Below are 14,342 nucleotides of genomic sequence, written 5' to 3'. Positions count from 1 at the left end.
GTCATGTCCTTTTTAAACACGTGGTTGGAAAATTGGCCTTGTCGGTTCTCTGTAACAGATCTCCCCTCAAAGCTAGCTGGTCTGGCATCTAATTTAAGCACCAACAGCTCTTTTATAGAAATGACCATAACTTGTTTTAGCAATTACATCTTAGCGCCCCTGGCTGGCATAACCATACATGAGACTTGCCCCTCAGCACCCAGACAGACTCCACAGACCCATGGAACTGTGCTCTGTAAAACTGTTCCTTCAGTCAAGGTGGAAGTATTAAACCTTTCCCTGGCCATCAGCTGCTGCTTTGGGATACAGGCAGGAGCAATGATTCCATATTCAGAGGTGCTCTACAAGCATCACATCCATAAAAATTTCATTATTCATCATTGTAATCAATAACTAGAAAACAGATTCAGGGTAGAAGAGCTGAGCCTACTGTGTGTACATTAATGAACAGGAGCAATACAACCCTGTGCTGCTTGCATGAACCTCTGCCACACCTCAGCTATTTCAATGGATTCATCCCTCAAAGTAAGTGAATAAGAACATGGTACAAAAACAGTTTATGCAGTGAAAGAAAGGTATAAACAATAGTTCTGACCTCAGAATGACACAACATATCTGCTTAGATCCTACCAGTGAAGTACCTCAGATCTACCTCGTGGAGATGAGACACACTGCATTTGAATGAGGACTGTAGTAGTGTAGTGCCAGTGCAGCCACATCTTCCCAGAACCAGTGCATTAGGAGAATCCTTCAGTCCAGACTGGAATACACATGCGAGGTTAGGTTTCTGCTGCGTTGCTGAAGAAAACATTTCTAACATTACTACATAACTAAGTGAGAAGAATTGAGAACTCCAGAACAGTTTATTGATGAAAAATGAAAGTGGACTTCTAGAAAATGCAAATGGACTTCTAAAAAATGCAAATGCACTTCTAAAAAACTAACTGCTCATCCATTTAGAACTTCGGTTTTAAAATGAAGGCTGTTAATGCTATTAAAAAGGAATTCCTCACTGTTAAAAGCAAATGGATGTTTTCACTGGGAATCCGATGACACCTAGTGGCAAAACAGGAGCTGAGCTGGGAGAAGGTTCAGCTCTCTTCTGAAAGTTCATTACCTCTTCTCTGCTGGTAAGCCAACCTGAAATCTTCTCCAAGCATGTTAATGTCGTTTTCATCTTTGAGTATTCCCTGCATTAACAGGAAAGAAACATCAGAAGGTAAAACCAAGCAGAGACATTACTATGGATCTCTGACATTTTCTATGGAAGAAAATATGGTATCCATAATGGTGTCCATAATACTATGGTACCTTTAAGGCAAGCCTGAAAACAGTCACAAAACCCAAACAGGTGAGTTACAAATGGGTGCCCCCTTTTTTTCTGACAAAAGACAACATTTAGCTGCATTCTCTTGCTCACAGGAGTGATTAGAGTCAGTACAGCACAGGGGCAGGTTTGGTAAAATCAGGCAACTGCAGTGAAAAGAGGCCCTGGCTGGGCTGGGGCTCTGTCTCCCCTTTTACCTGTGTTGGAATTAACTCATACAAAGAAATAACTTGGGAAACCAAGTAATGCTGGACAACTTAATCAAAAACTATGTTTTTGAGAAGAGGAGCTTCACACAGAAATCTAAATTTCTAATTCTAAATTAATTTTACTGTTTAAAATATGTATGACCCACAGAACATACCTTGCAGCATTTAAAAAAGAGGAAAAAAAGTTACAAACTGCATTTATATTGAAAAGTTTCTTATTTGGTAGCACTTTGCTGTTTAACCATTTTGAGTGATGTAATGTGATGTAGGAACACCCAACTCAAGACACATTGTTGAAGCAGAGAGCAAAAAAGTAGAACATCAAACATAGCACACATGTGAGCCTTGGACACTGAAATTGCCAAGGCTTCCTACAACAGAAAATTCAAACCAGAAAAGTTTATTAAAATTTTGTCAATATGAGTTATCCTTTAATTAAATCTACATTAGAGAACAACTCACTCCAAGTGTTACAAATTCCTGCACCAATTATCATATTAATATTTGAGTAAAAGTTCAACTCTGCTCTACTTAAGGTTTTCCAGTTTTGCAGAATTTCTTTAACCAGCTGGATAGTTCCCTCTCTTCTGTAAATGCATTTTTACATCCCTAAGGCAGCTCTCATTTCATTTGTTACTATTAGATCTTTCCAATTATGAAGCACAATACAAATAAATTGTAGTTTATTCCTATTGCAATAACTGCTTCCATCTTTTTAACTTTTACAAATACAGGAATGAACAGAGCAAGCTCTGTAATGCTTCCGTAAATGCTGCAATTCATTGCACTGCTGCAGAGTCCGCAGTTATGGAATATTTGGCAGACAAGCCAGAGAGCTGCAAGAAATTGCTGCCAAAACCCCAAATGAGAAATTTGTTGTAAATGGATTTTAAGATGTGGTGGACCCCTTTCTAGCTAGAGAAGCCCTGCTGCAGAACTCATGTTCCATATTTCAAACACTGGGCATGCAAAGCACTGTGGAAGCTTTCAGAGAGTTCTGCACAAGGCATCAATAGTGCCAGAGAGCCCAAAGCCCTTCAGCAGAAAGAGCAGTGCTGCAAATGGGTCCCAGCTCAAAAGCAAAAGGAAGAGGTGAGAGCAGGTGAGCTGACACAGCAAAGACATCCACTGACTCCAGGAACTGCCACAGTTCTGCAACTCCACCTTGAACTATCCAGAAGAAAACCAATTTACAGGACAGACATTATAAGTATTTAAAATACAATTCACTTACTCGAGGAAGATAACCCAGCAATTTCCATGCGTGCTCTTTCAAGAGTTTCTGTCTCTCCTCTTCAATAATTGCACGGATCCTTTCTTGTCTTTTCTTCTCTAACTCTCTTTCTTCAAGTTCACGCTCCTACAATAAACAAGTTTTCCTAAGTTCTATTTCAGCTTTGTGAGCATTTGTTTCCACCACTCTCCACAACAGCATAAAGAGAAAAAAATTTTAGGAGAGTAAATTTTGAACTTCCACTTCCTAATTCCTGGTCACAGGAAATGCTCTTGAAAAGGATGGAAAAGTGTATGGAAAATCCCACAAAGCATTGTTTAAATAATATCTGTCTGGCAACTGGAAAACAATCTCAGACAAAAGAGAAAACTGAATGGCAAGTTGTGGGGTGAGTCTGCTATCCAAGTGTTTGATGTCAGAAGCCCTTTTGAAGGCAGGGAATGTTCAGTTCTGATGCCTTTTTGGCTCTCAGATGAGTTAGTCTGTTCTAGCCCTACTGCTCTAATCCAGGAAAAGGAGCAATAGCTATGAATTCTCACACCAATGACTAGAAATTGCAATTCACATTGCACAGGTCTGAAAACAGCAGTATGGGATTCCATGTCTTGCTTTCAGCTTACACCTTTTCTTCTTCAAATCTCAATAAAAAAGACCTAACCTCAAAGCAAGACTAGGCCTTCCCCTCCTCACACATCAGTGCAGCTGACCAGGTATGTGAAACTGGACAGCAGTTGTGTTGCTGATCTCATGGTTCCCAAAGAGGTATTTGCAGTACACAGCCACACAGGGGGGGCAGGAATGTTGTTGACCTCCTGAGCTACAAAAAAAGTCAGCTCTAAAAACACTTTCTTATTGTTATAAACCAAAACAAAATCCTTGTCCCCCCCGCAATTCCCATCCACCTTTCCCTACCGACACCAGCATTGTTCCTTAGGATAGCACAAGTATTCCCATCTTAAACACTGTGCTCAAACCAAAGGTGCATGTGAAACTCTTACTTTTTCTGCAATACACTGTTTGCGACGATCCTCAAGAATTTTTTCCACAGCCATCTTGTGTTCGAGCTGTTTCATTCTCCGTTTCTGCGCGTTCTGCTGCTCAATGCGATCGTCCTCGGCCAGCTTGGCCAAAATCCGCTGCCGGAGAGCTTTGTCCTCTTCTCTCTTAGCTTGCTGTTCTGCTGCCTTTAGAGCAAATTGCTTTTCATATGCTTGCCGTAAGTCTAGGCGCTGCCTTATTCTCTTTTCAATTTCTGCCTATAAAGGAAATTTAGTAAAATGCAGTATTACTGACAATACTTTGAAAAATTCTCAGCAGCAACAGCCAATATACTTCATTTATCTTGGAATAAATTTACTGTAGCTCTTAACTTCTAGCATAACTAACTGGAGCAAACATTCCATATCTGACAGCGCTCTCCCGTATTAATCAGCTTGGCAAATGTCACAGGATTCTCAAAATTAAGTCCAAAACCAAAGGGTATTTTTTTTTCCCACTAGGATGAAGGGAATCAACAAACAGTCATCCTGAACAACACTCTAAAAATAGCAGTGTTGGTATCTCAACACTGTTACATTTTGTTTGTCACACACAGCAAGGCAAGACGAGTATATCCAGGCCCATAGGAAATAGACATGCAGAAAAAAAGCAGTTAATTAAACTGCTTAGCTTAAATCTAAACTTGAAAGTTACTGGTATCCTCCTTCACAAGATAAATAAATGTATAAATGGGGCTACAAGGGTATTCAAAACCTTCACTTGCCTTCCTGGTTGAAATTAAATTCATTAGGAACAGAAAAGCAATCAAACTCAAAGTACAAAATTTTCCCTCCAAAACCTAAGCTAATCTATAAACTGCCCATCTGACTGAGAACATTTAGAAAATAGAGTTGAAAAGAAATACTTTGTGCTAGAACATAACTGGAAACCCCAAAGTCAGAAACAACACTGCAGGCTTAGAAATCCAACACATGGAAAAAAAATCCTTCATGTACCTGGCAGCACTTACCATCTCCTTCTTCCTTTCCATCGCTTCTTGTTCTTCCAGATACAGATCTTGGAGGATTTGTTCCTGTTCTTTACGCCTCTGTTCTTCTCTCTCCATGGTCTTGGCAAGCTATTAGAAGAAGGAAAGGTTTCTAAATGAAAGACAAAAACATTACACAATTTTTTCTACAATTTCAATTTTTGATACCATGTTTTGAACTCTCTGTTTTTTCTCTTCACTGTCTCGAACTTTAGCCATCCAACCATCTTCTCTTTGTCGTTGCATGTTGGCAAACTCCATAATTTTCCTGTTTTCTTCTTCCATCTCTTCCTGTTTCCTTTTCCTCCAGATAGCTTGTTCTTTTATAAACTCTTCAATATATGTCTGAGTTTCTCTTATTTTTTCTAACTTCCGTTGTTTTTCCCTGTAGAAGATGGAAAAAAAACTGTTCAAATAATTATTTAACAGACTGAAGAGTAAGTATTTAACCAGATGCTCACCATTAACAACATATTCTTGAGACTAAGATTTAAGTGACTCTCCTTAACCATTCAGCTAGAAACTAGATAGCTAAATTGAAAATACTTAGTAATAAACTGCCCCAAGAAGGGAATCTCATGTCTAACACCTTTTTTGGAAGGCAGACTGTACACAAAAGTACATACTGCTGCTGCATTTTATGTATGCCCCATCAAAGAGAAAGAAATCCCAATAGCACCAAAACCCCTAAACTTTTTATTTACACTGAACTTTCCCCCCACACACACAATACTCTGCCCTCAGAGTATTGCCCTCAGAAACCTCCTTTCCTGTTCCTAAGACATGCAAACAAAGCATCTGGTGGCAAGGCAGGGACACGAGGAGAGGCACAAATGTGTAATTTGCTGTTGTGTCCAACATGATGGCCCCAGTGGAAGCCCTCCTGCAAATAAGCTGGATTTCATATTTGGGGAACAAGGACATGAGAGTGACTGGGACGTTCTGAGGTTTCAACAGGAAAATCCATGCAAGTCAGTCTCTTATCACTAAAATGTGACCAAGGGAAACTAAAATGGGCCTTAGTATATATATATGGAATAGGTGCATACAAATTAGCTTTCTGTGCAGAATTATATGAGTTGCCTTGTTTTAAATTAATAAATAATAAAAATGCAAAGCAACTAACATTTGGTCTTCTTCATAGATCTTTTTTACAATTTCATCAATCATGTGTTTCTCTCTTAGAAACTGTTCATAAGCCTCTTGCTTTTTCTTCTCCTGTTCCTCAACCTGTTTGTCCAGTTCTTGATGGTACGTTTTCTTCTCCTGGTTTCGCTTCAGTTCTGTAGATATTTCTTCTTTTAGATACCTGTCATACTCTTCCTTCATCTCTTGGGCTACTTCATCCTCCCATTTCTAGGGGGAAAAAGGCAATGCAAGATTCCTTTTCACACCCACACTACAGCTTGTAATGAAAAAATACATAGTATGGAAAGGAATTATGTAGCATTACCAGAAATGAAAGTCTTTCACCTCAATCTATAAATACAGAGCCTTAACACGCTTAATAGCTTAATCCAGTCAGTAGAACCCTTGAAGGGCACCCTCAAGATCTGACCAACTTGAGGAGCACTAAAAATACTTAAAAACAGGGTATTGAGCATTTGAGCACAGCACATTGTGCTCATATGAGCATCAGGACATTGTGCTGATGTGAGTGAACACATCACTCACATGAGCACAATGGCTGGAATGTGGCTGGGCTACAGAGAACACCCTCAATGAGCACATTGCTATGCAGTAATTGCCTGCACTGAACCATGTATAAAGCATTAACACCATCAGCATCACCTGCCTGATCACCAATATCTTTGTATAGATAAATACAAGTTTGCAGGTCTTTCTGAAGTTACCCGGATCACTGTTTGGAAAGAGTAACATTGTTTTCAACAACCAGACTCTGAGGTAAGGATTCACCACTGTAAACACTTACTGTACAAAGGGTATCATAGTTTTGACTTGGGTAAATACTACAAAACCAGTAAAATAACAAATATCATACAGCTAATTCAATCACTACTCCTTCAATTGCAATGGCAAAGTAAACCTTTTTCTTATAGCTACTTATTACTGGTTAATTAATCCATCAAAACACAAAATATATTTTCAATAACACTGAATGCTTGAACAATATTTTAGATAAAAAAGGTCAAAGGAAAAATCTACACAATCCATACAAAGAGTTATGTGACTCAGGTGCTGGAATACACTAATTACCATTTTCTCATTGTATATAGCTTTTTTTTCAGCAATCTGTGCAGCTCGTTCTTTATTCATATAAGCAGATTTCAGCTTTCTTTCTAACTCTCGAAGTTCAAGACTGGAGGGGAAAAAAACAAATTATGCTATTACAAGGGGGTAGGTATCTAGCGGAAGAAATTACATTTCCATCACTATTTAAACACAGTATTTTTCATTGGGGCAACCCTGATGAAAAATATTGCTCTAGTTAAAGGGCAGAAAAAGAAAAAAAATCCATTTAAAAACAAGAGTTACCTATATCTCTACATGTGCTATCAACATTTGCATACTTCACTTCTAACTACATAAGCACAGATACATGTACATACACACATATATGCTCACAGATATGCCCAAGTGTACATATACATATATTCAAAATGAAAATCTTGTGGATCAACGTTTTTATTGACAAAATTTGCTTAAAATTAACTTATTATTATACTTTGATCTCAAAGTAACTTTTCCTTCCAGGTCTGAGTCGTCTGCACTCCTGCTACTCCTGCTACCTGATAACAGGAGCGGCCAACTTGGTACAGCTGGGAAATCTCTGAATTACCTGTTTGCTCTGACTTGTTGCCTGATTTTCTCATCTCTCATTTTCTCGAGGTCCCGCCTCGCCAGCTCAGCCGCCAGTTTTTGCTCTCGCTCTAGCTGCAGCGCTCTCTGTTTTCTGTTCTCTTCTGCCTGATGAGAACAAACAATTTCCGTACCAGCTCTCGCACAGGCACATTTGGGAGAAGGCAAGGAGACTGCGCAGTCCAGCAAGACTTTACGAGTCAGTAAATGATTGTTAATGGGGAAAGCTTTTGACAGGCAAAGGTAAAGCCAGGCGAACTCTTTTCCTCAGGCCCCCCTGAGGGCGGCCACCCCCGCAGCTCTTACCGCCCGCAGCGCCTCATCCAGCCGCTGCTCCCGCTCCAGCTCGGCCCGCAGCCGGGCCGCCCGCCTGCCCCACTCCCGCTCCTCGGACGCCTGCGGGTGACAAGGGAGAGGCGGTGGCGCAGGACAGCCGCGGGGACCCGCTCCCCATGCCAGCCCCCTCATGGTCCCGTTCCCCATGCTGCCCTCGGCCCCGCTTCTCCCCCGGTCTCTCTCCTGTCACGGTCCCGCTCTCCATGCCGCGCCCAATACCGCTCCCCTCACGGTCCCAGTCCCCCCCTCAGCCTCGCTCCCCTCACGGTCCCACTCCACATGCCGCCCCCAATGTCGCTCCCCTCACGGGCCCACTCCCCATGCCGCCCCAAACTCGCTCCCCTCACGCTCCCACTCGCCCTGCCGCCCCCAAACTCGCTCCCCTCACGGTCCCACTCCCCAGGCCACCCCCAATGTCATTCCCCTCAATATCCCACTCCCCATGCCGCCCCCAAGCTCGCTTCCCTCACTGCCCCCCCCTTTTACCATCCTGCTGGCCGTTGCCGTGGCAACGCGCGGCGCCGCCGGCCTCCAGGACGCGGTTTCACTTCCGGGGAATCGCCCTCGCTGATTGGCCAAGATGGCGACCCGACCCTGACGCGTCGCCGCTAACTGGGCGGGGCCAGGGAGCATGACGTCACCGCGAGGGGGACTTTGAAAGTTGATATTTAAAGGCATTTCTTGAACCGTGACTCCCAATTAATGCACTTGGTTCACCTCTAAACACAAACCCCAGGTGGCAGCGTTTAATTAAGAATTATCTCCTTCACAGCTATGACGAGGGTTATTCAGCGGCTATGGGAGATAGAGGCACAGGGCAGAACACAACAGCCAGAAGATGAACCATGATCACCAAAACAATGATTCTGGTAAGGCTTCTTGGTACACTGTACGCTTTATTTAGGAAAACGCAGCCCTCAATATTCCAGAGAGACCTTACACAGAGCACAGCTGCTCCCTGCAGTTTTCCCGGACTGACTGCTCGAGGAAGGAAATAAATCTTGTGGCACCCAATTCCCCAAACTCTCCCCACCCACTATCATCACCTTAAACGTTCTTTTCCACATAGTTGAGTAAAATTAAAGACATTTAGGCTTATTTAAAGCAGTATTTCAAATTCATTAGTGTCACCTGCTTTATAAAATACATTTAAATAAAGCTTAAGAGAACACTTCTGAGAATTAGGTAACAAGTGTGATTGCTACCTAATGATTGTTACCTAGTGATGGCTTCCATCTGCATGTAAAGTATTTGTTAGCAGTGTATCTTTCACAGAAGAGACAGAACACAGGACTAATACCCTGAAAGATTCCCAATGGAAAAAATATTTTGAAGTTTCCAGTCCTTGGAGCCTTTACTGTTCTTTTATTTCCCATACATTTCACATTTGCTGAAGTGTGCTTAAAATACAAAGAAGGAAAAAAATGCAACCAGAGAATTCTTTTGTCCTCATTACCCTATAGCAGTTTGTGCTCAGAATCTTTTACCTTTAATGTCCTGATTTTTTTTCCCCAACATCAATTAAGCACAGGGACAGCTCAGTAAACTCTGCCTGCTGATTTCCAAAGGAAGGTAAGTAACCTTCCAGCACATAGACAATCCACACAGAGAACAAGGAGGGGAAAATAACCCAGAAATTCCACAGAAACACCTAATATTGCCCTTGCCTTGTTCTTCCATTGAACGGAATACCTAAGAGATGGAATACAATCGTTTCCCTCAGCTTAGACACAACTGCTGGTTTCATCTCTTGAGAGCACCCCCAGGAACTGCAGGCTGCTATCCTAAAGCTGGAGCATCTCAATTATTTCGTTCCCTCCCTTTGCACCCAGCCAGAAGCTCCCCTTTCTCAGTCTGTAACCACGGCTCTGACTGCACCTCCCTGTTGCTTCTCTGTTCACCTGCACCTGGCCAAGCATTTCTGTGCCAGGCCCCCTTGGCACATCCTGTTCTCCTCCCGCTCAAGGTCACCTCAGCCGGGTGCTCCTCCTCCCCCTGAGAGGGAAGCACCTGGCTTTGCTGCTGCTCCTCCCGGCTGTGCAGTCACAGCAGGTCACTGCTCCCTGGAGGGGCCTCCCTCCCTTCTTATTTGGGAAGGAATCGAGCCCTGTGCTGAAAACAGACCTACCTCCTCCTCATGTCAAAAAGCAGAGCTCCTTGATGACACTGATTAATTTCTCAGTTAAAGACCTAAAAATTGCACACTTGCAGAGCAGAGTTCAGTCCAGGCAGAGTTGCTCTGCTCTTCTAAAGGAGGAGAATAAAAATGCACTGTTTTAGCAACCAGCTATGTCAGACTTCTTAGAAATCCAGTGTGTTTATATTTAAGTTTTCTTTCCATTATGGCATTTTTAGAGTAACAGATAATGAAATATCTACCTTCCTGTAGTATGGAAAGGAATGAATCCCAGCTGCATAACTGCTATCAAACTCTTATTGCATAGAGCCTTTCTTCTTGCAGCAGCCTGCTTACAGCTACAGGTCAGTGACCTGATTCTCATTTCTTTTTCCTAAGAGCATTAAACCCTTCTAGAGCCTGAAAAGCTTTTAGGTAATCAGCAGCCAACTGTACAAATGTAGAGTTAAACTCAGCAGTCCTTTCTCAGGGTTAACACAGCATCTTTATAAATGAGTCAGTTCTCAAACTCAGTACCAGCACCCGCTGATGAACTCCTGACAGCAAAGTGAAGATTGCTGAGAAATGCTAATGGTAAAAATGATGAAATAGAGCATTAAAGGGAAAAGGTAAGTTCCCTTTATGTAGCAGTTTCAGTTGAAGGTGATACAGGAACACATAGCAAGAAAGGTCATTAAATGAAAATGGTGAAGCCATTTTGCAGGTTTTCCTCTTTTCTAGGGCATTTTACCAGATGATCATAACATGAGACAATGACAAATGCATTCCAGCTGAGATAAGATATGTGGGTCATGCTGACTTTGCAACATTATAAACCACTATTGGGGATAACACAGCTTCTCTGTGAGGTAATTTACCTTCTTTGGATGAAAAGATAAATGTGAATTAACAGGGAAGAGACTGAAACATCTGAGCTGTGTTATTGATCTACTAAGGACCTAGATAAGTCACAGAGAAACTAATGCTTGCTTTGCTTGAGATTAGTGATGGATGGGACAGCAGATTTAGCAGCTAAGGGGCTATCACTGTCAACAAAGCCTTAGCACTTTTTTTAATTATCCTGCAGTAGTAGGGAAAACATGCCCCATAGCAGCAGTAGGCAGAAGCAATCTTTTACTCATGACATTATGGACTCTAAACTAAAATATTACAAGGAACAAAAATACTCAGTGCTTCAAATGTGTTCAAACAAAAATACATCTGTTTCTGATGAGACAAATAAATATTTAGTTGTAGGACTCAGTTTTCTGAGAGGAGCACACAAGTGCTGAGAATACCAGGCTTTCTGCTTCACCTCGAAGAATTTTTTTTTAAATACCTGGTCTGGGGACAGCAAATACAGTTCTTCTGCAAAGAATGTTGTAAAACACTGCTATAATGACACTTGTGTTTTTTGCAGCAAAACCTTTATCCACTTACCTATCATAACCAGTGAAAGAGACCAGGTATCCTAAGTTCAAGCAAAAGGACTGAGTCCTTACTTAGGAAACTGATTGGAAATGATTTTTAGAACAGAATCTAAAGGTTTATGAGTATGAAAGTTCTGTTTGTAAACTTTTTTTTTAAAGTATGTATTTACTGAGATTTTGACATGGGACCTCTTATACAAGTATTTGTCAAAAAGTGCCCTTCAAGATAACAAGCTTCATTTGTAGCTTTTCATTTGAAAGATTAGATTTTTTAATATTCTAGCCTATCCTTGTCTTTTTTGTGAGGGGTGTAGAGGAGGCATTTGAAACATCAGCCTGTAAGCTCGTCTGCCAAAGTGCCCAACTGAATGGGCAGAGGGAAAACTAAAACCAGTAATGGCCTCCACCCAGTGATCATCGCCCCAGCTGATTTGGGCTGAAATTAAGCTCTGAACATGGTTTCCTTTTCAGTATTTTGCATGCAATGCCATCAGAACGTGCACCTCTGGAAGGAAGATTTGTGATTTCCAAGGCTGAATGACATATTGAGAAATAAGCTATTAAGTGCAAAGCTTTACTACTCTTCCCATAGCAGCACCCATAAAAAAGTATTCACTGAGCAAAAGGGTGAGACAGCATATGCTTCCTGGGGACTGCCCACTCCTGGGAAGCACCAAGGCCAGGTGTTGGCATGTGTTCTAACTTAGTGCAGACTTGAAAGCACCAGGAAATGTACTTAGAAGTAAGCAGAACCCCCTTCATTCCTGCAACATGCTACCAAACACAATTAATCTTAAAGAGTTCAGTTCAGCTTTTGTGAATAGTTAAAAAGCTGAGGAGCTCCAAAGGAGAGCTTAGCAAAGAGCAGAATACGAAGAAAAAAGATGTGTGCTGCCAACAACAGAGTATTAAACAAATTAATCTGCAGCCATAACCTCAAGCCAACCAACAGAAAGGGCAACTGAAGGGCAATAACAGAAAACAAACATCAGTCCCAGAAAGGCTGAGAGCAAGGTGAAAGTCATTCTGCTGCCTGCATCCATCTCTTATGCTGGCATTTCCTCCTGCCCAGCAGCCTTGGCAGAGCGTCGTGATGAGCCCCAGGCTAGTGGAGGCTCTGCTTCCCTGCCCCACACAGGGATGTGTCTGGAGGAGTCCTGGGGCATGTTTAGTAAAATCACTGATGTTTTATTCAAGAGCTTTTAGAGAGGAGAAGAGAACACAGTGGTTACTGATTTTGCTGCTGCTAAAACAGCAATTTTGTGCTTCAACAAAAATCCTTCAGTGAAGCGGTGAATCGGCTCTGCATTGCTGTGGGCCAGAAAAAGCCCACGGGTTTGTGTCTGTGGAATGTTCCCACCACAGCATTACCCACAGGCCTTGCTGTGCATCAATCCTCATGTCTCATTCAAAAAGTGCTCCTGTAAGACAAGCTCATTGGTAGTACCAAGGTGATCACAGTTGGTACAGAGGCACGAGCTGATTTTGGTTTCAGAGCTCCTGCAGGAAAGCAGAGCCTTTTTCCATGTCTCCACTGAGAAGAGGGAGAAAGTTATGTTGTTTCATTGAGAAAATTGGAGGTCATCATATAGAACTGTTAAAACTAGGAAAGACAAGATTATAGAAGGATTTCTACCAGTGAGCAGCATTTGCTTCCCCCTTGGTATCTTAAGACAGGTTGATTTCTTCAAATCAGAAAGTGTTACACACACGTACAGTAATGAAGAACTACAGTGTGGCTGCATGCTTATGCCTTACACAATAGGGAACCTAGTTTTGTCTCTAGTTATATCTCTAGAATTTAGAAATCAAACCTAATCTAATTTGCTACAGCTGGACACCACCTGCAGAGTACTGTTTAAGTACTCTGAACATTACATACTTATCTTTTAAATATTGATAATGCCATTTTTCATTTATGTGACATGAAGTCCCACAGGGAATAATTATGCTAATAAACCTTAATGATTCTTGCAAATAAATGATCAAACAAAATTGCTACTGTTGATTTATATTAATGGATGCCTTCAGGAGAAGATTTGTCAGGATGTGCTGCTTCTTGAATCCCAATTCATCTTATTTAGCAGAAGAATGTACATAGTTTGTAAAACAGATTAAGTGTTTAAAATATAATGTGTTCATGCAGTTTCTGCAGTTCATAATACTCAAGAAGTATTATCTTGCCTTATGGCAAATCTTCATTAAAGGTTGCTTTGTATAGAACCTTTGTCAGTCCTTTTTTCCCCTCCTTTTGCCCCCTGTGGCTATCAGAGTCCTCCTTCAGAACTCTAACTTAACCTTTCTGTCACTCATGCAAGAATCTGTGATCACTATGCTGAACTAACAGATAAACAGTACTGTTGAACAACTGTGCTTTTACTGTAATTAGTCCAGAAACATGCTTGGTGCTTTAATAAGGGCACACAACCTGAAACTGGGTGACCTATAGAATTTTAAAAGATATGTTAAGATGAGCAGTTTCTACTTTTCCTCTACTGTCAGATATGCTGGAAATTCTCATTCCCAACCACCCATACTTTTGAAATTTTAACCAAGTTCATTTGGAAAACATTTTACGTAGGCTTGCCCTTTAGATAGTATGTATGTTTGAAAGCAATACCCATGGACTTTTTGCTTTAGCTTATAAATAACCATTTCCTCCATATTTATTCAGAGGTTTACTAGAGATACAATTGGAGTTCAAGAAACTCACTGTAGTATTTTCAGAGGAATTATCTCTATCCTCTCTGATCTTCATTACCTGTTTAATATATTCTTCCCATCCCACAGGTGTCTGTACTACAAAGCAGTCTTTTGGGTACTCCTAATTCCTCAATTTTTCCT

At 41.3% G+C, this 14,342-nt stretch overlaps 1 protein-coding gene across 2 annotated transcripts; it reads right to left on the bottom strand.

Moving 5' to 3' along the window:
* Positions 1-1,047: 1,047 nt before the first annotated feature.
* On the bottom strand, positions 1,048-8,555 carry MNS1 (meiosis specific nuclear structural 1). 2 transcript variants are annotated; one of them, XM_084213703.1, is made up of 10 exons: positions 8,439-8,555; positions 7,923-8,012; positions 7,597-7,724; positions 7,014-7,116; positions 5,923-6,152; positions 4,965-5,181; positions 4,779-4,886; positions 3,769-4,026; positions 2,771-2,896; positions 1,048-1,190 (listed from the first exon to the last, which is right to left on the bottom strand). In XM_084213703.1, exons 1-10 carry the CDS (start codon positions 8,439-8,441, stop codon positions 1,092-1,094), a joined length of 1,362 nt encoding a protein of 453 aa, XP_084069829.1. In that variant the 5' UTR covers positions 8,442-8,555; the 3' UTR covers positions 1,048-1,091. The 2 variants fall into 2 exon arrangements, with proteins under 2 accessions (XP_084069829.1, XP_084069830.1); XM_084213704.1 differs by lacking the exon at positions 8,439-8,555 and having other exon boundaries at positions 7,597-7,720; positions 7,923-7,982.
* Between the last annotated feature and the right edge of the window lie 5,787 nt (positions 8,556-14,342).

The sequence above is a fragment of the Fringilla coelebs genome (assembly GCF_963513975.1).
Source record: "Fringilla coelebs genome assembly, chromosome: 12".
Taxonomy (NCBI): domain Eukaryota; kingdom Metazoa; phylum Chordata; class Aves; order Passeriformes; family Fringillidae; genus Fringilla; species Fringilla coelebs.
This window is presented reverse-complemented; position numbering and strand designations above follow the sequence as displayed.